The sequence below is a fragment of the Pseudoliparis swirei genome, chromosome 19, assembly GCF_029220125.1.
Source record: "Pseudoliparis swirei isolate HS2019 ecotype Mariana Trench chromosome 19, NWPU_hadal_v1, whole genome shotgun sequence".
Classification (NCBI taxonomy): Eukaryota; Metazoa; Chordata; class Actinopteri; order Perciformes; family Liparidae; genus Pseudoliparis; species Pseudoliparis swirei.
Window position 1 is genome coordinate 18,421,629 of NC_079406.1, and position 23,826 is coordinate 18,445,454.

A 23,826-nucleotide genomic window follows, 5' to 3' on the forward strand; every position below is an offset into this window, starting at 1 on the left:
TTGTCAGAGTACCGAGGAAGGATAAGTGCCATACATGCTGCAGCTGATTCAAACGAATGATCGCAGCAGTCCATGGGGGTGTTCCTGGGTTACTGCTCCGTCAGGGGACTGGTTGTTGTTTGATAAAGAAAAGCGGGATGTGCTCATGTCCTTCTATTCTGTTGTACTTTCTTTCTCTCGCACTCTTTTTTTCCTCCCACTCCCTCCCTTCATTCTCTGGCGGCCGGGTCCGTCTGGTCCTGCTGTATTACTGTCGGTGTGTACCGAGCGGGCAGGGGATGGTAGATTTGACAGCCACACTGAGGTGTGAACATGTCTGCTCATGCATAAAGGCAGCATTATATAAGCCTTTTGGTTCTCCTCTCTAGTTTGATCTGGACAGCTGATGGGGAATATTTCTGAAATTAAGACGATGAATTTTACCTTTTTTATTTTGCTTTATTTGACTGCTGATGAAAAGCAAATTATTGCATACATGGAGTTATGTCTGCAGTTCTTTTTGGACCCGCATGCATATATTAGGCTTACAAGTGAGGTCTCCCCTCTTGTCAGCAACAGACTTTGGGCAGCTCGCTGTCCAGGTGGCCACAATTTATACATTCCCTGGGTCTTGTCCAGGATCAGATGTTCATGGTAATCTGTCTCCTTAACCCACCTGTTGCTGGCCTTTGTATTAAATGAAGCCGATTCCCTGCCTGCATAACTTTAACATTTACAGGCACAGTAATAGCTAAATAACTTGTATTTGAGCTGAGAGCACAACTTTAATGCAACATTAATGTCATGTAATTAGAGGGAAAAAGCCTGGGCAGTTTGGAACATGCACAGGCTCATTTACTCAGTTTGTCAATTAATTTAATAATTGATTTAATTAATACATCAAGTTAATTAGTGTCGTCATCAACCATTCACATAAACAATAACCATCTGAAATATAACTAATGAGTGTTGGTACAAACGTCCACTCAAAGTATTCTGTAATCGTTCACGAAGCATGCATGAACTTGACAGAAAACCCCCCATCTTCAAGTTGCCTCTTGTGATTTAGAAGCATCGTTGGAAGCCGTGTCCCATTTTCCCAGCCTAATTTAAACCGTGGCACTGGAACAAGAGGAAAAGTTGAATACGCACATTCGAGGATGCAGCTTGTTTACAGGCAGACAAGCTTGTTTAAAAAATGTGAAGTGTTTACCCATTTCGTAGGTGTAAGTCAGAGTAAAAAAGTGTGTAAGGCTTTTGAAAACATAGTTTCTTATTGCATGAGTAACGGCTGCAGATTAAACTCTTATTAACCAATGTGGCGTTGCTTAGGACATGTTATCGACATTTCATGGACCACAGTGATTTGAAATCAGTCGGGCGTCACAGATATCTGTAAAAGATCATTTCCATTTTCGAGGAATCTTGAGGTCATATTGGAAGATCAGAGGCAAATATTATAGTTTTGTAAAAACGTTACACTTGAAAGAGGTGGGAATATTCTTCATGCATGGTTTGATAAGGAACATGCTTGACAAAAAAAGAAGAAAAAAAGATGAGGTGAAAGCAAATATAGTGGATCTGGTATACTGGCTTTGCTCTCATGATCCTGCAGCCCTAGTGCCTGTCCACCCAAAGCCTCAGGATTCCTTCAGTGTGGAATGCCAGGAATAGATATTGAGGCCATTTACAGAATATGGTGCGACCAGTTTTCTGGGCCACACATTCCCCAGGACAGAAACAAATGTATGTGTACTTTTAAACAAATTAATTAAAGATCCCGTATCATGACGGGGACTCCTAATGGTAGTGATGCACGAGTTTGACAAACTGTATATGTACTGTAATTCTACTTCCACTCTGCATTGTTCTGTCATGACTGATCTACCTGAAGCCACTGTTGACGGATGGGTTGGAGACATGTGTCACAGTGTGACCGCTCTAACCAACACGCCACAGTTATTAAAAAACTAATGGTGCTTGATGACTTAAAAAAAAAAATTGTTTTAAGTTAATGTATATACTTTAAGAAGGAATGTGTAGTTTCATCCTCTGGTTGTTTCACATAGAAGAATGAACCCTCAGCTTCAAGCAGCGCAGCAAACTGATTTCAAATATTTTATATTAAATAAAATACTACCCGACAATTTCTTCAGCACTTATTATACACTTACGCAAGGCGAGCGCCGGTAGAGCTCCGGGAAAGTCGAGACCTCAACTTGGCTTTTTGGTCGTAGTCTGCGATTCACCTTACATGCCTTTTTATAGAAAAGGAATTTCCCCGGTCACCTCATATTGAGGGTAGTCCAGCGTGTCTCTGGCTCCTGACCCTGTTCCTGAGTCTTTCCCCTGTCAGACATTGTGTGTGTGTGTGTGTGTGTGTGTGTGTGCACATAACACCCTGCCATCTGCAGCACGACAAGGCAGCTCAACCAATAAATCACAGCCCGGCATTTTTCTCCTGGCTGTCTGCATTTATGACTCGTTTACCATCGATGAGTGACCACCCGGGAGGGAAGAAATTAAGTTATAGTCCTCCCACAATCACCATTTTGGCCCGTTGACCCCTGTTATACTTTTCTTTGGCCGCTCTCTGAGTTATTGGCTTGTGCTCAACAGTAGAGTGCTTTTCAAGTCTTTGTGATTTGCTGCACCACTGTAACAATTCTAATCTCCTAATACCTGTTGGTGGAATTTAGGCCTCATCCAACTTTTTATGGCCACAACAAATTCTTTGTGATCATTGTGGCTCTGCTGCACCTTATATATCAGTGCATCATAACACAAGTTGTTTATTTATTCTCCATCCCTCCCTTGACATGTTGCAGATAGTGGGTCACATTTACTTTTATTTTTAGATTTAACTGGGCTCATTTAATGTCTAATCTCTGTTGAAGTGAAGAGACGTACTTTGAATTGCTAACATATCCTCTCTTTCCCTTCTCTTTTTCCTCTTAATCTCGTCCTATGTCTACCCACCTCTGCTGCTTCGTCCTCTAGCTTGGCGGCGATGAGAGAAGAGTAGACAGCAGGACTATCTATGTTGGTCATCGGTCATCTTCTACCAATGAGGCTTTCATCCCACCCAAGTTCTGTGATAACAGGATTGTGTCTTCCAAGGTAGGACACACACACACACACACACACACACACACACATACATATGCACACACGCACACCAAGGCGCCCCAGTCTTGTCTTACACAGGAAGAAATTAATATACCGCCGTTTGTCTCCCAGCTCCTCTGTGTATTCGGTTTCACCTGCCCTCAAGCATTTGTCTTCTCTTATCTGACACGTGGAATAAACTCCTGACCAGTCCCGAGCATGCCTGTGTCTTCCTTTTCTTTATTTCTCCTCCCATTGCCTCTCCACATGCTTCTCTTCGCTCCCAACGGAAGGCGATGATGTGTTTGTCAGGGGAGCAATGGGTGTGCCAGTGAAATACATGGCTGCTATTAATGTACTGGCAGGGTGGGCAATTCGGTTGTTTCCCTCTGGGCTCTGACAGACCACACTCCCCTTCACCCAATCCAACCCCTCGGCCCTCAGCGGCAGGCTCAGGCTGGAGCTGGCTGACTTGCTTGCTTATGGATATGAATAAAGTGATAAGGAGAGGGAAGCGGTGTGAGAGTAAGACAGCAGTGGGATTTATAGTGGTGCAGAGCGTCCCAGTGAGGATGGGCCAATCATCTGGCTTCTGCCAGTATGTCAGGGTAAACAGCCTTTAATTACCCCGGCTGTAGTGTTTATGTTCCTCCATGCCTCTGCTCTCCATCATCCGGTTGCTTTTACAATGACCAGTCTCCTCCTCCTCTCCTCTCCTGCTCCTGTGCCACTGCACCACCACCACCACCACCACCCTCACTGCTGCCACCCCCCCCTTTTCTCATTACTTTCACTCTCTTTTCTGTCTGGCAAAATGAGATGGGCCATTCTGCTGCCGCTGCATTTCAACGCTATCCCCATGCAGACATTCCCTTTCATAAACAGCGCCTTAATGCTGTTTCCCCACGAGTGCCTGTTTAAGTACATGCCCTTGTCTTTTTCAACCCCGGCACTTTGGATTGTGGCACCAGGTTCCCAGCAGGGTAGTGTCGAGCCGTCTCTCAGCGTTTTAAGCAGATAAAAGTGTTGCTTCATTCCCGATGGTATCGGCAGTCGTGACCACTTATGAAAGAACAAAACGCATCGGAATAGTCTCCGACATGATAAGTTCATTGGCTCTGCATTCAAGGCGTGCCAAATTACGGAGATAAATCGCTAATTGATTCAATTGAATACCTGTGGTCCCCAAGGGCCTTCTCTCTAAGCAGAACAAAGAACCGAGACTCCAAGCTATTGAAGTTGCCTTTCCTCTCCTCCTCCACAGCTCAGACAGGGTGCACATATGCAAGAGTCTGTGAATATTGAATGCCTCTAATCTCTCTCCCCTTGACAAGCTTTTTGTTAACCTCCCTAAGTTCTGTCGAACAACGCCATGACTGAATAGGAACATTATGCAAGAAGAAATCCACAAACTGTATTTATCAGTGACCTACACGCATGCTTATTTTCCTTCTCTTTTTCTCCCACAGTATACAGTTTGGAACTTTATACCAAAGAACCTGTTTGAACAGTTCAGAAGAATCGCCAATTTCTACTTTCTTATCATTTTCCTGGTGCAGGTAAGGACACCACGTTGTCAGTTTGTTTATCATTGTAAAATAATAATTTTATGAATACTGTCTGTATGTTGTGTGACAAGTGGATGTATGGAGAGGCCTGTGACGTGCGTGCGTGATACCTTTTCACACAACCCTCTGAAGCAGGTTAAGGCCTGCTGATGATCAATCTCAATGGGTTAATGTGTCTCATCCAACTTGGCTTCACAACCTGTGTTCCTTGGACCTGCACAGTGTGTTGTGTTTGTGAGGAGTGTTAGAAAGTGTGTCCATCTGCATGTGGGCATGGCAGGTGTGAAAGAGATTCTAGACGTGTGAACTGCACGGCATGACTGAGGAGTGTGTTCGGCAGGTTTCACGGTGCAACTCTCCTGTTTACTTTGCCTTCTGAGACCTATTTTCTGAAGAAGGAAATGACTCCATGGTACTGTATGAATAATGGCATTAGTGAATTAAGGGGGGTGATTCTAAAATGGATCTAGATAAAAAGACGAACTCATGCGGAGCCATGAACAGACATTATTCCACCGAGTTTGTGTCGAGACTTATACATTTTAATTTGATAAGTACATAGTTACAAAGGTCTATCTAAGTATCCATCTTAAATTGTAAGCTAACCGTATGGAACTCAACTCTTCCATTTTAGTGTATTGTTATGGGATGTGTTAATTAATTAATGTAGTTTTAATGGGCTATTAGTACCAGGACTCTGGAGCATGTAGATTGTATTTTTATCCAACATGTCAATGCTGAATTCCTCTAGAATTAGATGGAAAGGTGCAAAGATAAATACAAAGTTGAATACATTTTTGTAATGTTCACTCTATCAAAAATAGCATAGTTTTTGGCTTTCCTCAAATTTTCCATATTCATGTGTATGTTTGCATCAGAAAATCAAAATATTTTTTACCAGATTTTCTTTGGTCAATCTCAAATTTCGAGGTTTGCCGTTGTTGCATGCGTTGCGTATATCGTGATTTCCTCATGAGTAGCTGACTGAGAGCTGCCCAGGAGCGCTGACCTCAAGTGACCTCTCCTCTCCTCTCTGGGGTGTAGCAGTTGTTGTTTGTGTATGGAAGAAACCAAAAAAAAGATCAGTTGCTTGCATCTGCACTTGCTCTTCTATCATCTCTCTCTATTTCTAATGCATGGAGAAGGAAACTAACCTCTCTCTCCCATTAGCAGTAAGCCAAACGATGGAGGCAAACAGCCCTCTAGTGTAAACAGGTGCTGGCGTTGGGTCTGTTCAGGAGGGATCTGCTCTATCTCGTCGCATACTGACTGAATGAGCTCACAGTGACTGCTCCCAGAGGTCCAGCACTGTACTAAACTAAGAAATATCTGCTGTCGCAAAGTAATTCCATCATTCAAGTCAAAAGCAGACCAATTTTAGAGTTCACTAAAATGAAAGTTCACTTGTTTCCACCGGCATTTACAGTTAAACGCCTTTATTTTCGAGTTTGTTTGGTTTAACTCCAGATGATCCTCAGCGAACGGTCCTGGATTTTTGTGGGCTAATATGTGAAATTATCGTGAGTGAATGCAGCACACTTATGTGGGCGTAAACCACCAAGCATGTGTGCATCCCTCTCTCAAACACGCACAGATTATCAGTGTGTAAAGTGTGCAGTGTTTGTGTGTGACTACTTTGCATGTGCGTGTGGATATATGACTCAGTGGGTGTCCTGGGTTTGCTGACGGTGTTTACCCAAGCTGCAGCGTGGTTGGCGTTTCTCCACTAATCCAGAGTCTCTTGAGGGGCTCCTTAGCCCAACCACTCAGTTTTTCCCATGCAGCATGCTGTTATGTTATATCAGAGAGAGAAACAGGTACACAGACTCCGTGTGCATTCATTTTGCCCCCACGTCTCTTAGATAGCAATAAACCTTCTCACTTCCCCCGAGAGCCTTCATGCAAATGCTCTACCAACAACCAAATGTCATGCATCCTCCAAGTCTGTCCCTGCCGCCTTTGGTCTCTCCCTGTCATTTGTTCTCCTTCTGTCCTTCTTTTTTCCTTTCTCCCTCTCATTCCAGCCATCTCTCTGCAGCGCCGCTCTGCTGACGTCAGCAGCCAGGAAGCCCTCTGTACTTCTCAGTGCCACAAATAGACACGGGCTGATAAAAAAGCCCTACTCTGCTATAAATAGCCCTGCATGTCTTCGCTTGAATTTGATCGAGCGAGTGAGAATAGAGCGCAGTGAAAGAGTAAGAGAAACTGAGATGAGGGAGCAAGAGAGAATAGGAGGGAGAGAAAGCGAGGGGGAATCAAAAGGGCAAAGGGGTAGGAAGACGCGAGGGTCCACAACGCTGCCCTGGGACCTCCGAGACCTGCTGTCCGTCGCTCACTCTGACACACTTCCCGGCTCAGATTCAAGTTTGTTGTTTGAGAAGGACAATGTACACTGATTAACACTTAAAATATTAACCTCAATGCACCCAATTACAGCCGCAAGGCTGATTTCCATTGTCTGTCCCCCTGTACAGGCCGAATGTCCTAGAGGAAAAGGTCATGCCAAAGTGCAGGAGTAATAAACTACAATCAATTATAGTCTGTAGCTGACAATACACAACAGTTCGTTAATAAAAAGTTAACAATGGATAAAAGAATTGCATATATATATATATATATAAAAGAAACAAGAGAACATATCACAGTGTGGATGAAGGGCTTTGAGCCGCTCCGTTCTGATGTCCGACCAGCAGCATCACACGGTTTACTCCTATTGCTGAGATGTTTTGGCTTTGCATTTGGTGCAGAGGAGGAAAGGTATTTGGCCATCTGGAAGAGTGGTGGGGATCGTTGTCAATCAGCGCAGATAAACGGAAAGAGACGAGCTCTGGGAGAGAATTGTGTGTGTTGTTTGGCCCAAGTTCAGTTGTTGAAGGTTTCGTGAAGGTTTGAGTTCTCAAGATGTTGCTGTTGCAGCATTTTCAATGCGTCAATGATACTATTGGTGCATTAAAGAGTAGTTTTCACCCTATTCCAAAATTGATGACTGTCCTTGATACAGTTATGTCTGTGAAGCTGGGAAGTCTGATGTCACACTGTATTTTAGCGAGAGGAAATAAAGCATTTAAAATTATTTTTTTATAGAATCACTCTTTATGAACCGATACTAAAAAGACACCGTCATTTATTTCTTTTTATAGTCCGCTATTGTACAGTTGCCATCAACATTGTCATAAAAGCCCCAAAGATAAATCTAAATCAAGCAACATTTATTCTGAAAGTTGGCATTGTGAAGCTTTCGGTGCCGTGGTCACCCTTTGTCAGGTTTGGCCATCTGGCTGCTGCATCAGAGGGACGCGCCGTCCTCAGTCCTTCCTGCTGGCGCCTTTCTGCGCTCCGTGATCAACTAACCTTCAATCCACTCATGGGAGGAAAAAAAAAGGTGCTCTATCACCTTTTTTCCCAATATTCATCCCATCCGTCCTTAGGAGGGGTCATGAGGAACCTAGAGGGGCTAAAAGGACCGGGGCAGACCAAGCTGAAGAAATCCATGTTCCACTCGCTACACAGCCAATAGCAATGTGCAAGGTGTAATACATCTTTAACATAGAGCCCCATTTACCGTCCTCATGTACACACACTGTTCTTTTGAAGCGTTGAGCACTCTCACCTCTGGCTCTCTACACCTGAGGCCACTGCGTCAGAATCATTACTTTTGCTTCTGTCTCCCTGAAAGCGCCAACCTCTACAACTATATGATGCAGACTCTCCTCTGAATCTGCACTTCTTCAAATGGTCCATCTCTGCTTTGTAATTGATTGATCCTCCAGTTGATTGTCGTCACAGTAAAGCTCGGGTGGGATAGTAGCTCACCGGCTTTGTACTTCCTGTGTGTGTGTGTGGCATGAGTAGATATGGGTACTGAATGTGGCTCTGGGATTACAGAGAGGCCGGCAGTTTTTTTATTTTCTCCCATTCTTCGTCCACGCACAGGTGAGTAAATTGCCAGATACCGCTTCAAAACGGATCTCCTGCTCTTCCTTCAACGGATCTCTGTGTGACAGCTTGTAATGCTCCTGGTTAGAATGCCAACCAGCTGGATGTGTTGTGTCTGTGCGTGCTGGAGTACGCACCCCGGCTCGGGGGGGAGACCAGCCTGCATTCTGCAGGATCAGAAATGCATGAGTAAATCCATCTCATGATAGATTCTAGGAACACACAAATACACAAGGCCATTTGTGCGACGGGGTTAAAGATGGGAGGTCAGGCGCTGCTCATAAACTGATCGTTTGGGATTACCTGATCACTGGCTGCACACTTATTCACATTACACACATAAATGAAGCATGCGCCTTCCTGGTGGATTCCCTCACACACAGCTGGGGCATTTAAGGTGAATCCAGCAAAGCTTTGAGTTGGCCCTCTCTCTTGCCTTGGCAGATACACAGACGTGCTGGCATGCATGCAGATTTAGCACTTTTCCCGTGGCCCACTTGATTAAAGGCTCTTTGGTCCAGAACCTCACTCGCTCCAGTGCAACATGTAAATGTCTCATTTGTTTCCTACCGATGGAGACATTTGAGGAATAGTAGAATTTCCTCACAGAAACAGGCTACACCCTGCATTTAGCGGGGCTGGCCCCTGCCTCTATACCATAAACACACACACACACACACATGCACGCACACACACACACACAGTGTTGCTTTGTACTCATGTCTGGTATTTAATGAGCTTTTCAGTTTGAAGGACATATGTTTATTGTTAGGTGTTAACGTTGCATTTCCTTGAATTTAAATTGTTTCCCCCTCTCAATAGGTGATCGTGGACACCCCCACAAGCCCAGTCACCAGCGGCCTACCCTTGTTTTTTGTGATTACAGTTACTGCTATAAAGCAGGTAAGACACTCTCTAATGATGCCAAGTGTTGAAAATATACATTTTATTGTTATTTCTTTTATGTCATTTCCTCATAATGTTCCTCAGTGCATTATTCTCTCTCTCTCTCTCCCCCTCTCTCTTGTTCTCCCTCGCTCCCCCCCTACAAATAATATGAGTCCCTGCCTTCATAACTCCCTGCTGTGATTTTTGTATAAACTACGTGACTAATGCTTTCTTGGGTTTTGTGCTAATGTTCTCTACTGGTGAATTCTGAATCAGGAGCAGATGAAATGAGCTCTATGAACAAACCGAGAGAGAGAATCCGTCTATACAGCGATGTGAATAATCAAGGGCAGGGTCTATTTCTTCAACTCTGTTGCTTCCATTTCCTCGCCTTAGATGTATTGTTCTAACATAGGCTTTTTAGTTTGTCTACTTCTGGGGCTTTGAATTGCACAATCGTGGGTGTGCTTCCTTATGAAAACACATGGGACTCAATGATAGTGTTGGGCTGCCTTCAAGTGGGACACCGAGGCCGTCCGCCCGACTCTCTTAGTCAGGCATCGGTGAACTGTACAGTTCAACTGACCATCCGTGGAATGCCTCCCCTCTCCCCTCTCGTCCACCTGGCATCATTTCCCTGCATCACTCAACCAGACTTTCTCTCTCCTCCGACCACCTTTCCTGGTAATTCTGCTTTCTGGCTCGAGCGCTGCCTTGGCCCATACTCTGTTTTCCCTATCCTCTTTGCACCATCTCTCGATCACTTTCTTTAAGTTCAGGCTCACTTTTGAGTCCAATATAATTATTTCAAAGAATCGTATCCGTTTTTTCTCAAAGCTTGTATTTTAAACAAACTAACCAATATTGGTCACCTGCATGCCATTTGAAATGTTACCTTTCATGTGCACTACAACGTTTCGTAATCATGGATGCTACTATTTGATTTGTGCAAAGGGTGTGTGTGTGTGTGTAGGTGTGGCAGAGCGCAGGAAGTCGATGGACAGAAAATATTTTCTTAGGTTTGTTTGTTAGCCTGCTTGTTTCCGGTGGTTGTAAAGAGAGATAGAGAAAGCTCTCTGTTTCTGTCCTGGATGTCCAATGTAAGAAGTGTTCTTTAACTGCTCAGCACTCATACATCAGTCATATTGTCTTATGTCTGTTTCGATGCATATCATGTCCCCCACCGCCTGCGGGCCTTGATGTGTTGGTCCCCCCCCTTGTTCAGATGAATCTCTGCAAACGTTTTGAAAATAGTCAAATTTAGCTTTCAAAATACCAATATGCCGATAGGCAATGGGGTTGACTGCTTATTAAACAATGCCTGAACCCAATTAGTTTCAAGGGGAACGTTAGGAAATGGCTCCTAGAAAAAGTCCATGATTAAACTTGTATGTCAATGTAGTATTATGTGTATTACTGTATTGCTTTTTATGATGTAGGTTGGTAATGTGTGAATGTGTGTATTTTTTGTGCCAAGACCAAGGACCACAACGGAAATAAGTCTGTGACTTTTTGTGCTATCCTTGATATTTTTATGATGCGTGACCTTTTGTTTCATGTATTGTATTTATGTCCAATAAACTAAACTAAACTAAAATATGTCTTGTATTATAGAAAAACACCATATACACATGGTTAACATTTTGAGGGGGCCTTATACTGCTGCAGCAGGAATATATATATATATATATATATTTTTTTTACCAGTCAGTAATAATTTTAAGGCATACTGTTCCAATGCACTGCTGGAAATACGGTGACCTTCTGCTGCCGCAGGCAATCTTTTTCACATTATGATGAAATACTAAATGTAAGATTATATTGTATCGTATGCACATGCGTTTCTTTGTCTCTTACCCTCTTCTCTTGGTGAGAGGTCCTGTCAAACCTTTATTGTGTGACAGTACATGCTCAGATAAAGATACAAAAGTTTGTACTTTTTTGTTTTATCAAACAAATAACTCAATCTTGATTTTGATATATTGACGTAGGGCTACGAGGACTGGCTGCGGCACAAGGCTGACAATGAGGTGAATAAGTACCCAGTGACGGTGCTGGAGCAAGGCCGGAGCGTGCAGAAGGAGAGCGAGAAGATCAAGGTACCTTTCGGCAGCCACATCCACTGGAATAAATATTTCCTTAGAGACATGACCAGTAAAAAGCTGCAGGCAGCTTGTCATGACTGTCTGAAATATATGCACAGGGGAGAAAAGGCTCTGCATGCTGAACTGATTAGATGTTCAAATATGGGTGTGATGGTAATTAATTTATCCAGGTTGTGTGTGTGTGTGTGTGTGTGTGTGTGTGTGTGTGTGTGTGTGTGTGTGTGTGTGTGTGTGTGTGTGTGTGTGTGTGTGTGTGTGTGTGTGTGTGTGTGTGTGTGTGTGTGTGTGTGTGTGTGTGTGTGTGTGTGTGTGTGTGTGTGTGTGTGTGTGTGTGTGTGTCGTGCTTCTGACACCACTGAGAATCTACATCCAGCTGTAAGTCAAAACATTGTTGCTTTGTCTGAACGTTTGTACAGCTGTTTCCTGCACAGAAGCTCACACAAGTTCAACGTTAGCTAGCTCCTAGTGCTAAATGGACTACAGCTAAAATAAACATTTAGCAAGCTAAAGTGCCAACTTTTGTCAGATGTTAGCTGACCAACCCAGAGCTGAATGGAGTGTGACTATTGATCAGTGGTCAGACTCATGGATGCTCATGTTTATGCTATATCTTTACCTGCTAACAAATTATACACAACAAGTTGAAAGGAAAGTTGTGTCTGTATGTTTATTTTGGAGTCCTGCTTGCTAGTGGTACAGCTGTGAACTTCTATCATCTGTGCCAAATCCTACTGTTCTGGGGCCTAAGGAGAAAGCAAACTGTGAAGGTCTCTTGTAAGTTGTGTTTGGTTGTGTTTCTTTGATCAGGTTGGAGATGTTGTGGAGGTGGAAGAAGATGTGACTTTTCCCTGTGATTTAATACTGCTGCAGTCAAGCCGAGATGACGACACATGTTTCGTTACCACAGCAAGTCTGGATGGAGAGTCCAACCATAAAGTAAGATGGGCCGCTCTGCTTTCCACATATGGCTAGATATTGGAAGTATTTCCTTCAAAATGTTGTCAAGAATACACTTAAACATTGCTATATTAGCTATAGGTATACGTCATGTTTGTATTTATGTGTCGCTTATTAGGAGATGGATACAAAGTGGGTATAGCAGAGCATATCTATATCTTAAGTTTATTGTTAATTTGGATAATTAATATGGATTTGAATCTCTGTTGAAACGAGTTGTTTTTCTAAGATGCTGAAGTTTATACATTTTTTTTATCAGCCTTGCTTTGAAGAAAGTCTTAAGTTTCTCTCTTGTGCAGTTCCTCAGAAATATGTGGTTGTGAGTGACAGTTTCCGGGTAATTTCTGTCATCCAATTTTTTTGTGGCGTCTACATATGAGGGCTGGGGAGGGCAAAAAGGATAACATGACCTGAGCCAGTCAAGGCTCACTCCTCTGTCTCTCTCTATGTCTCTCTGCCTCTTCCACTTGTCCAGACCCATTACACAGTGCCAGAGACAGAGAAGGATCTGGAATGTCTCAACGCCACCATCGAGTGTGAACAACCACAGCCTGACCTTTACAAGTAAGAACTCATCATGTGGCCTCAACAGAGTTACACCACGAGCATGTGTTGCTTGCGTTTGTCGAGCAATGGATTCACTCAATGCCAGTTGAAAATGTGCTAAACCACTCTACTATTAACACATATAATTTTAAGTGGAGAGGTTTTTGGCAAGCCTTGGTGTGCTTTACATATTAGGAATGGCGATAGTGGGCCTGGCTTCTCCAGTACTCTTTGGTCTGCCTGGGATAGAGGTGACTCTTATCCTCTTGTAGGACTGTCTCTTGGGTCGACAGACAGCCTTGGGCTCCCCCTTTGGGCAAGGGGAAGCAACATTGTCATTCAGTCAGACAGCAGAAGAGTGTTGGAGTAAGACATGGTGCCAAATTCTTGCTATTCATAGTCAATAAAACTGACAGCATGCTGCTGGCTAACCCCCACTGACTCCTAAACCTCTGCACCTTGAGCACTTACAAGGAAATTAACTCTCCATAGATTTGAATGTCCTAAATTTAAATCTATTTTGGTATCAACAGATCGCAGAGTTATAAGCAACATGTGTGCAACTTTGTTCCAGGTTTGTCGGCCGTCTGCACATCTATAAAAACGACCAGGAGCCGGCAGTGAGGTGAGAGAACTCATGCACAAAAACCTCAGCCCACTTTAAGTGAGATCAAAACACAGTTGCTTAAGCACTCTTTTGTATCCCTTTTGTATTCCCAACAAATCATTATTCTATTGATTCTTCATCTCAAGACAAGCATTTAAATTAAAACAGGCTGGCATGGCTTCTAAAGCACTCCCACAGGCATTTGTCATTGACTGCTTTGAAATGGCCATATACCCCAAAGTCAATGTCCTTCTCAAGAACACTGGAACTGGTGTAAACCCAGACTGCAGTCACACTGTGGATTGTCACTGCATATTTCTCGAGTGGAGGCCAGCTTCCCTTCAGGTTTCCATTTAGAGACTAGAGGAGTGTGTGGTTTGCACAGCTTCTGTAACTGTTTGATCTACTGATGTGATGTGCAGGTCTTTGGGCCCAGAAAACCTCCTGCTGAAAGGGGCAACTTTAAAGAACACTCAGAGAATCTGTGGTGAGTTAATTGATATTGACTTTATTGCAATACTTTAGTGATTTACTAGAAAGCCAATCTGTCCTCTTCCTCTCCTTTCTCAAGGTGTTGCAATTTACACTGGCATGGAGACAAAGATGGCGCTCAACTACCAGAGCAAGTCTCAAAAACGCTCTGCTGTGGAGAAGTAAGTTTAGAGGTAGTGATGTTAACAAGTTTAAAATATGTGACATACATTTTGTATTCATTAACTAGAATACTTAATTTTCCAGGTCTATCAATGCCTTCCTTCTGGTTTACCTTTGCATATTGGTGAGCAAGGCCCTAGTGTGCACTACACTTAAGTATGTGTGGCAGGGCAAGCCCGGACAGGATGAGCCTTGGTACAATGAGAAAAATCAGAGAGAGAAGGACACCAATCTGGTGAGTGCTTGTTTTTGCAAAGCTGCCTGTCCTTGTTGTCGAAAAAATAAACTTGAGTTAAGTGTTTGACAGACAACACAACAGTTCAAACCAAGACGTGCACAAAATACCACTAGGACAAGAATAGCTAATAAGTCTTGGCAGCATTGGATCAGTACTCTGTACTACGTGTATTGCAAATGTCACTGTACCTAGAAGGGCTGTGGAATGTGCTAAATACTTACCCTGTGAGAGTCGTCACAGTTTCATTGTATTATAGTGTTTTACAAGCCCTAAACTCTTCTGAACCACACTACTAAAAGTCTCTGTGAAATGGCCTCTGCAGACCTACATTTTGACACGGTCCATTTTATTGGCTTATTACCTTCTCCCCTAGCCCTCAATGAAGTTCAACCATTGTGATTTTCAACACCGAAGCACATGATCTCTGTTATGCACAATGTAGTGAAGGTAATCTACATTCACATATTCGCCTGTGTTATCATTGTTTTCCCAACAGTACCTAAAGATGTTCACTGACTTCCTGTCCTTCATGGTGCTCTTCAACTTCATCATTCCGGTATCCATGTATGTGACGGTTGAGATGCAAAAGTTTTTGGGATCATTTTTCATCACATGGGACAAAGACTTCTTTGATCCTGAAATCAAGGAGGGAGCCCTGGTCAACACTTCAGACCTCAATGAGGAGCTGGGACAGGTGAGGTGATGGTCAGAATGAAACGACATTCAAATGGCAGAAAGGTGTAGCATCGAGGAATTAATCGATGTGAACTCACACGCATTATTACATAATGTAAAGGACACAGGTTAGCAGATAAACCACTCGAATCTCATATGTTCAATGCTACAAAATGAAAGAAAGCTTCTACTTTACCCTTATAGTTCACAACCAGAGTTACAAAAATATGTATATTTTTCCATTTCATACTTGAAGACCGAGATGAGGTAGAGTCCATAATAATATGATCCCTGGACTCATTGGTACAGTGCAACTGTAAAGTATGAACAGCTTATAATAACACTAGATTGGCCGTGCTACACTGATTCCTCTTATTTTTATGGCACCTAACTCAAACAGTGCTGCCATAGATCAGTCTCACTCGGTTTGCCAGATGATTACTTCAATTAAAGGGGATGCTTAGTTAAACTAATCAATGCAGTGTAATTCTTTGTGTGAGTAATAGCCTAATCTTACTGTTTGAACTTGTTAAATGGGAAACTGAATCGTTATTGGTTTGCAAGAGTCTGTCATGTATTTGTATCACATTGCCCGCAGGTGGAGTATGTCTTCACAGACAAGACGGGCACCCTCACTCAGAACAACATGGAGTTCATCGAGTGCTGCATCGATGGCTTCCAGTACAAGTACCGGGACGCGAGCTCCGATTTGGATGGATTCTGTGTCACAGATGGACCTGTGAACAAAGTGCAGGAGAAAGCTGGCAGGGTGGGTGTTGTGGTGTCCCTCCATCTGTTGTATAAGTCACACATGCGGTAACATATGGCCATTACATAGCTGGCTGCTCAGAAAGACCCTTCATAGGTGCCTTGATATGTCAACACAAGCACTCCTCGCGGAGGGGGAGCAAAGTGGCTTTTTGCTCTTGACACTGATAACACTTTTCAGATTGTTGCACAAACATGTTGATAAGAACTCAATTTAGGCAAATGGTTGTTAATTAATGGCTTTATCTAAACTCCAGCTACTGTTTATGGCTCAATTTGTGGCTGTAAATTAATACTTTTAGTTTTACGCACATACATGCAAATCGCATGAAATAAATATAAAGTACATTTGAGGGTGTGATAGAAATCTGAAATGGCTAATATAAAACATTCACCCGCAGTACATACACAAGGGAAATATAAACATATACAATAGAGGTAGAATTGTAGTCAAAACAGAAGAATAAAAAGGCAGAATCGTGTGTAATTCCCGTATTTACAGTAAGTGTTTCTAATTTTTTTTATTCCATATGAAATGTTTTTGAAAGCAGGACATTTCTCTTTTTGTATAAAGACAAAGATCCATTAATTTGTGACCACCGGATGTTATATGGTGACAATTTCTAAGGTTGTGTAATTATTCAATCGAATTGGTCACAAAATAATATCTAAAACAATAAGGTAAATCTGTATTCTTATATCTGACATTAAAGACAAAGATACAGGTTTGAGGAATTTGAATGCTAAAAAGTCAACAAATGCATTAAAAAGACTACTATTTCTGCAGCAGCAATGTTTTGTATAAAATACATTTTAAAATTACTTGCCCATACTTATGTCATAATAAGACCATTAAGAACGTAGTTGCTGAGTCACTTAAAAACATTACCATAGAGGTCATATCTATAAATCTTTAAACACGTGTTTAAAAGTATTATTATGATCTAATGCATTCATAGTATAAGTGCCATATAAGTTGACTGTTTTTAAAGGACTTCATACTGATGATTATAGAGAATATTCTATGTTTGTAAAGGTTACATTTTGTAAACGTTAATAATGTTTTTTGTATTTCAAACATATGTTTTTACATACTTTACTGCATCTTATTTGACTGTTAAGCCATGTACATGTTATGTTCTCAGGAGAAGGAGGAGCTGTTTCTGCGTGCCCTGTGCCTGTGCCACACAGTCCAGGTGAAGGAGTCTCCAGAGCAGGGTCAAGGCCAAAGGGACCAGGTGGATGGCTTCGGGCTGGATGAAGAGGTGCTCCCTCCACCGCGGGAGCATCGGGGCTTTATCGCCTCTTCACCTGATGAGGTTGCTCTGGTCAAGGGTGCCATGAGGTAAGAGGCGGGCTGTTATGGCTCGTGAGATGAACTGACATTGAGTTCAAAGAGCAGGCATGTGGTTTGAATACGAATAACGTAGAATGGATTTTGAAAATCGTACGTGGTATTGCATCCAGCTCATAGAGGTTCTGGCTCATTTGAGGAGATTTGACCCCATCTGCAGGTTTGGCTTCACATTTCTGGGTCTGGAAAGTAAGAACATGAAAATTCTCACCAGGAACAATGATGTTGAAATGTAAGTCGGTAATTTCACAAATAACTGTTTTAGTTTTATTGGTGTTTAAAACATTTTTTTACGACAGTTTTTATTTCCATTTTGTACCTCCCAAAGGTATGAACTGCTTCACGTGTTGAACTTTGACCCCGTGAGAAGGCGCATGAGTGTAATAGTCAGATCCAAATCAGGTGAGCTTGAGATCACTGTCAAGTTTACGGCCTTGGCCATGATTTAATGTTGGCCCTCAGCCATCACCACGCCGTGTGTTTGTGCGTCTCATGTTTTTTTAATTTGTATTTCTCTGTCCAGGTGATACATTGCTCTTCTGTAAGGGAGCAGACTCTTCCATATTTCCGCGCGTCAGACAGGAGGAGGTTGAAAGGATACGCCTGCACGTGGAGCGTAATGCCACGGTAGGTGACATAAGAACATTTCCTCTCAAATTCTAATAGTTTCTATTGTATATGATATACTGTATGGTTCTAGGGTAAGCAGGTTTTATTGGAATAGTACAATGATGTCAAGACAGATGATTATGTTCTTGTCGTAACACTGGGTCCCGTGTGCGTCACTGTTCAGGAGGGCTACCGGACACTGTGTGTGGCCTACAAATATCTCGGTGCAGACGAGTACGCCCAGGCAGATGCCGGCTTGAGGGAAGCTCGGCTGGCTCTGCAGGACAGAGAGGAGAAGCTCATGGCCGTTTACAACCAAGTGGAGACTGGCATGTGTCTAATAGGAGCGACTGCTGTAGAGGACCGGTGGGTGCTCACACGACTTAACCAGACAATTTATATATATATTGTTAATACTTTCTTCTTTTTTTTGTGTGGATATTGTATAGTTTATTCTCATTCTTATTTTTTTTTTCTGCTGCTGTCGGGTGTTTTGCACATAAAGAATTTCACGAACCGATTATATATAAATAAAAGGAACAATAAATAAAAAAAAAAACTTGAAACTGACAGCTCCCACAGATGAACCTGCTGACCTGAACAGTTGAAGGATGTCTTTTGTTATCTTGCATGTGACTGTTGTCCTTCCTCTCCCTCTCTCTCTCATTAAAGATCAGTGCCAAGAATTTTAGGGGGGCCTTAATCTCAGAAAACACCTCAAATTGACAGGAGGGCAAACGTTGGCAGATGCCAGCAATAAACGTCCTGTTCTGACTCGCTGTTTTATAATTGCATCTTTGGTGTAAAATGAACAGATTCCTCCTTTTTATAATGTTATCGCCTTTTTATGCAACCTCAACACTTTACAGTAATGACCTTTTAGCATTTCTTCCTCGTGCCTTTTGCCACATGTCACCAGCTTCTTGTTTGTATTTGAACTGGTGTGACTTTGCTAATCTAATTTCACCTGCCAAAAGTCCCCTTCATTCTGAACTTTTTAATATTAGCTCACATCGCCATCTTGTGGTTGAAATGGTTAATTCACTTGCATCGGAGTGTAATCTTGTCTTCTCAGATTATTGGAGGAAAAGGAGGTGGATATTAAAAGATAACTATTTATTTAAAGAGCTACACGATCTCTAAGTGATTATATATGATTTGTGAAAGCAGCTGCTTTGTTTGTTTTTAGTCAAAAAGTTGTCTCCCTTTGCTGTAATGCATTGCACTAGAACTATAAATGAACCCTGATGTCCAAGGTTTTGTTTAACTGGTGACATTTGTCTGGCTCTTCGAGTTAGTGAAACAATCTTTCTCTTGTCTCATTACTTTTGTTGTTATCCCTCAGGCTTCAAGAGGAGGCAGCAGAGACCATGGAGGCTCTGCAGGGTGCCGGTATTAAAGTTTGGGTCCTAACGGGGGACAAGATGGAGACGGCAAAGTCCACCTGCTATGCTTGTAGATTGTTCCAGAGAAATACGGAGCTGTTGGAGCTTACTGTGCGTACTCTGGAGGATGGAGGGAAGAGGCGGGAGGAACGACTGCATGAGCTCTTGCTTGAATACCACAAGAAAACTGTACAGGATGCACCACCGGCTAAATCGGGCGTCACCAGGTTGGTACTTTGCCTTCCATGCTCTGTATTGAGGTCGTTTTATGATCCTCTGTTCGTGTATTCGGGTGATCTTTTAACCAATCTGAATCTTACTGATGATCAAACTTTAATCTATTTCCCTGTTCTCTTTTGTAGGACCTGGTCTTCAGCAAACCATGACTATGGCTTCATCATAGACGGAGCCACTCTGTCGATGGTGCTCAACTCCTCCTCTGAATCCAACTCGAGTCGCTACAAGAACCTGTTGCTGCAGATTTGTCAAAACTGCACCTCTGTGCTCTGCTGCCGCATGGCTCCTCTCCAGAAGGCTCAGGTCAGAACCATCTATTAAAGGCGTTGATGATGGTTTCACAGTGAACACTCGGTTTCAGGTCTTTGAGATAGTTTCTGTCTCGCTCCACCTTTAGATTGTTAAAATGGTGAAGAACTCTAAAGGCAGCCCGATCACTCTCTCCATTGGAGATGGGGCCAATGACGTCAGCATGATTTTGGAAGCTCATGTTGGCATTGGTAAGGAATTTCAACACAAATAAATTAAAAAGATCAATACATATTTAATTTATAATGTAATCATTTTCTGGGTGTTTTATTAATTAATTATGAGAATAATTTCACCGTAGCAAAATGAAGGATCGGCGTTTACTACGGTTCAGTTTTAGTTGTATTTCCGGACAGCGGTGATGAAAGTATGAGCCTGACGGCGTGTGATATCTGTGGTTGGTGTTCCAGGTATTAAGGGTAAGGAGGGTCGGCAGGCAGTGAGGAACAGTGATTATGCCATCCCCAAACTCAAGCACCTCAAGAAACTTTTGTTGGCTCATGGGCATCTCTACTATGTCCGCATTGCACACCTGGTGCAATATTTCTTTTACAAGGTAAGATGAACATTTACTTACATTTTAGCAAATCCTGTATTTCCCCAAACAAACCCTGACACTAACTTAATTTGAGAATCATTCGTGACAGATTTGACTCAAACTTAAACAGTTTCTTGGTTCAACTCCGGTGAATGTATTGACTTATTGTGCCGGCATTATAAGCACATAGGAGCTTATGAATGCATGTGATGTCCCTCCTTCAGTGTGAGACTTCTCTCTTTCTTTTTGCAGAACCTCTGCTTCATCTTACCTCAGTTTTTGTACCAGTTCTTCTGTGGCTATTCCCAGCAAGTGAGTATGTCGCGAGGCTTTGAGGTTCAATGATGTTCTGATTATGAAAGGAGGCGGTACCCCTTGAATCCACACCTCCTCCTGAATGCCAGACTCTTTCCTCAGATTGCTCCTTCCTCTCTGGCCCATGGGATGTCTGAGCGCTGATTGAGTTGTTTACTGACTACACAACACGGTTATAATATAATACAGACATGTGTCATGCTCTGCCACTGTAGTACATCATATGTGGATATGATGTAATCATAGTGGCATGTACGTGTGCCTGCATTTCAAACACAATGTCATAATACATTATAGAAATGCAGGTACTATTCCATGACCTAATGGCAATTTGGAGCACTTTGATAAATTAAGTTTAGTTATAAATTAGAAGTAAAGGTATGTTTTAAATGTTTTATGGTGATGTGTTCATATAAAAAAATGCTCCTGACATAGAAATAGGTCAATTGGTGCATTAATTAATATAGATATCTTCATTTTAAGATATGGTATTTCAATTTGTGAGGGTGAATATTTTATTCTCACTCTTGCCACAGGACCCCTGACATAAATGTTCTTAAGTACATTAATATATGTATATAAGCTTGCCTATATGACACGCTGTATGGTTAAGTATGATTGTATGTTTGCGTTTGGTCCTATCCATGTTATTAACCCCCAGTTGCCCCACCCCCCTTCTCCTTCCCCGCCCCTCCTCCCCCTCCGCTCTTCCCCTCCTCCTCCTCAACCCGTCCCCCCTCCTGCTCCCCTCCTCCCCAGCCCCTGTATGACGCGGCCTATCTGACGATGTACAACATCTGCTTCACCTCTATGCCCATCCTGGCCTACAGTCTCCTGGAGCAGCACGTCTGCATTGAGGTTCTGCTGGACAACGCTGCCCTCTACAGGTAAACATGGAACCTTTGCTCACTTGCACAGTTGCCAAACATTTCTTTGAAGGAAAGAGGAGCAATATTTATATACATTATTAAGTTAGTCTTTATTTTGTCTTGGCCTTGTTTTAGTTTTTTAAAGTTAAGATGCATTATAAAAGAACATGGAGCCATAAATTATTGTATTATGCCATAGATTAATTCTCGAAATGCAAAATTGGCAATTTAATGCTCCATTATGTAGTTTTTCCCTTTTAGCGCCCCCTTCAGTTTTTGAGGTATTTAACGTTTACTTCAGTGTCGTAAATACCCAGTGACGATAGATGCAGCCTCGCATACACTTGTATTGAGTTGGGATCATGTGTTGTCCTGTATTATAATTATAATTATTATTATTGTTATTATTTGTACGTGTCACGGGTTATAAAAGGTGACGAGGGAGGCGACGCAAGTTTTTTTGTTTTGTTTGGAGCGCGCTGACAGGCGGCGGTCTTGTGAGCAGTCTCAGAACGGCAGCAATCCGGCGACTGCTTCTATTTTGGATTTATACCAACGGGCGGGATCACTAATAGAAGACTGCGCAGGAACACTGAACTGGGCCCAGCACCTACCGGACTAGGGTGAAGTAGCGCGGGGATTGAACGCGGCGCCTCGCCACGTTTCCGCCTGGTCGGTCAGCTGTTTGCCGGCTTTTGGGGGGAGGGGGGAGGGGGTGTGCGCGTGCAGTTATTTACTTTTGTTTTGGGGGACTGCAAAGACTTTGGGGACTGTCGGGATCCGGGGATTATACTTCGTTTTGAGTGGGTTTGATTGTTTGTAGTGTATGTGTTCATTTTGGGGGCTTGCAGATGCATTGAATTTGATTTAATATAATAACATTTGGGTTTCCGCATATCGACTGTGTTTTACGACCATTTGAGCAGAGAGTTAACACCAGAACTCGCAGATCCGCCCATTCCCTTTTTTTTTTCGCATATTGTACCTTTTCCCCTTGATTGAGTTGCTAAGGGCGAATTGTTACAACATAACCAAAAGAATGACAACATTTAGTTTAGATGAAATACCGATCGCGTTTTCAGCCTATACGTTGTTTTCTAAATGTTTGAATGTGGAGTACGTGTGATCGAATACAATATTGTTGACAACACCAAAAAGCTACCCTTATACTGTAGCTGCGAGCGTGGAGTGGCACTTTATGACATTGCGTAATCACTGCCAGAAAGCAGGTCGAAGTACATCCGCTCCGGATCGGGCGGCTCCAGAATCCTACATAGCGGAGTTATTTCCCCACAGACCCCCGATGGCAATGGCGGAGCCGCAAATCGCCATATAAAAGTCATTGTAGCGGCACAATTTTTTTCAAGCTGTTATTATAAGGTACAATTGTTACATAATGTTACTTTAATGAACACAGTACTTTTTGAAAAGGGGTTCACATGTTGGTAATATTTTGGTGAGTTATTTCTGTTTCTTGAACACAAATAGGTGGCCCTGATGTGTCTACTCATTGGGCATGTATACCCTTTATATATCGTTTGTATAGCTGTCACTTTTGATCAGATATGGGACTTGTTATGTAATCCACAAAATTGATTTTCCAAGTCATCTTCAACAAATACTTTTATTACATCCTACATAAAAAACATGAGTTTTGGTTTCGAGAGAGCCGTTTACATACCTCACACACTAATACATTAGATCATATGGAAAGAGACTGACTTATATATTATAATATTAGGACTTTACAATTGTTCATCTTTGTTTCATGCCTTTCTTTAGAGATATTGCTAAGAATGGCATGTTACAGTGGAGACCGTTCCTCTACTGGACTCTACTTGGAGTCTTCCACGGCCTGCTCTTCTTCTTTGGTGTTAGATTTTTGTTCAGTAACCCAGCACTGCAGGACAACGGCCAGGTTTGATATGATTTGCCCATATAATTCTATTATTTGATTAAGCATCGTCTCCTAAGTACAATTGCTCATTTGCCTTATTTATATCTAGGTTTTTGGCAACTGGTCATACGGAACAATTGTCTTCACCATCCTTGTCTTCACTGTCACACTGAAGGTAAACCACTCCCCCGTTGTTAATTATTTTATAAAAATGGTGTATCATGAGACCGTTTGACAGGAGAGGTGATATATTGTCCGACAAAGTGTGTTGGATATTTAACGTA

General features: G+C 42.4%; 1 protein-coding gene across 7 annotated transcripts in view; it reads left to right on the forward strand.

Annotated features, from left to right (window-relative positions):
• atp11c (ATPase phospholipid transporting 11C) overlaps positions 1–23,826 on the forward strand; it is a 44,798-nt gene that overhangs the window by 13,181 nt on the left and 7,791 nt on the right. For all 7 annotated transcript variants that reach the window (XM_056439157.1, XM_056439158.1, XM_056439155.1 and 4 more), the window contains exons 2-26: positions 2,980–3,099; positions 4,557–4,646; positions 9,414–9,494; positions 11,471–11,578; positions 12,392–12,520; positions 13,017–13,105; positions 13,662–13,712; positions 14,117–14,181; positions 14,266–14,347; positions 14,433–14,583; positions 15,083–15,280; positions 15,860–16,030; positions 17,175–17,374; positions 17,544–17,615; positions 17,712–17,785; positions 17,907–18,010; positions 18,177–18,358; positions 19,338–19,604; positions 19,740–19,917; positions 20,012–20,114; positions 20,334–20,479; positions 20,714–20,773; positions 21,536–21,663; positions 23,428–23,563; positions 23,652–23,717. In XM_056439157.1, the coding sequence (XP_056295132.1) occupies positions 2,980–3,099; positions 4,557–4,646; positions 9,414–9,494; positions 11,471–11,578; positions 12,392–12,520; positions 13,017–13,105; positions 13,662–13,712; positions 14,117–14,181; positions 14,266–14,347; positions 14,433–14,583; positions 15,083–15,280; positions 15,860–16,030; positions 17,175–17,374; positions 17,544–17,615; positions 17,712–17,785; positions 17,907–18,010; positions 18,177–18,358; positions 19,338–19,604; positions 19,740–19,917; positions 20,012–20,114; positions 20,334–20,479; positions 20,714–20,773; positions 21,536–21,663; positions 23,428–23,563; positions 23,652–23,717 (3,051 nt within the window). The remainder of the gene's footprint in view (positions 1–2,979; positions 3,100–4,556; positions 4,647–9,413; positions 9,495–11,470; positions 11,579–12,391; positions 12,521–13,016; positions 13,106–13,661; positions 13,713–14,116; positions 14,182–14,265; positions 14,348–14,432; positions 14,584–15,082; positions 15,281–15,859; positions 16,031–17,174; positions 17,375–17,543; positions 17,616–17,711; positions 17,786–17,906; positions 18,011–18,176; positions 18,359–19,337; positions 19,605–19,739; positions 19,918–20,011; positions 20,115–20,333; positions 20,480–20,713; positions 20,774–21,535; positions 21,664–23,427; positions 23,564–23,651; positions 23,718–23,826) is intronic.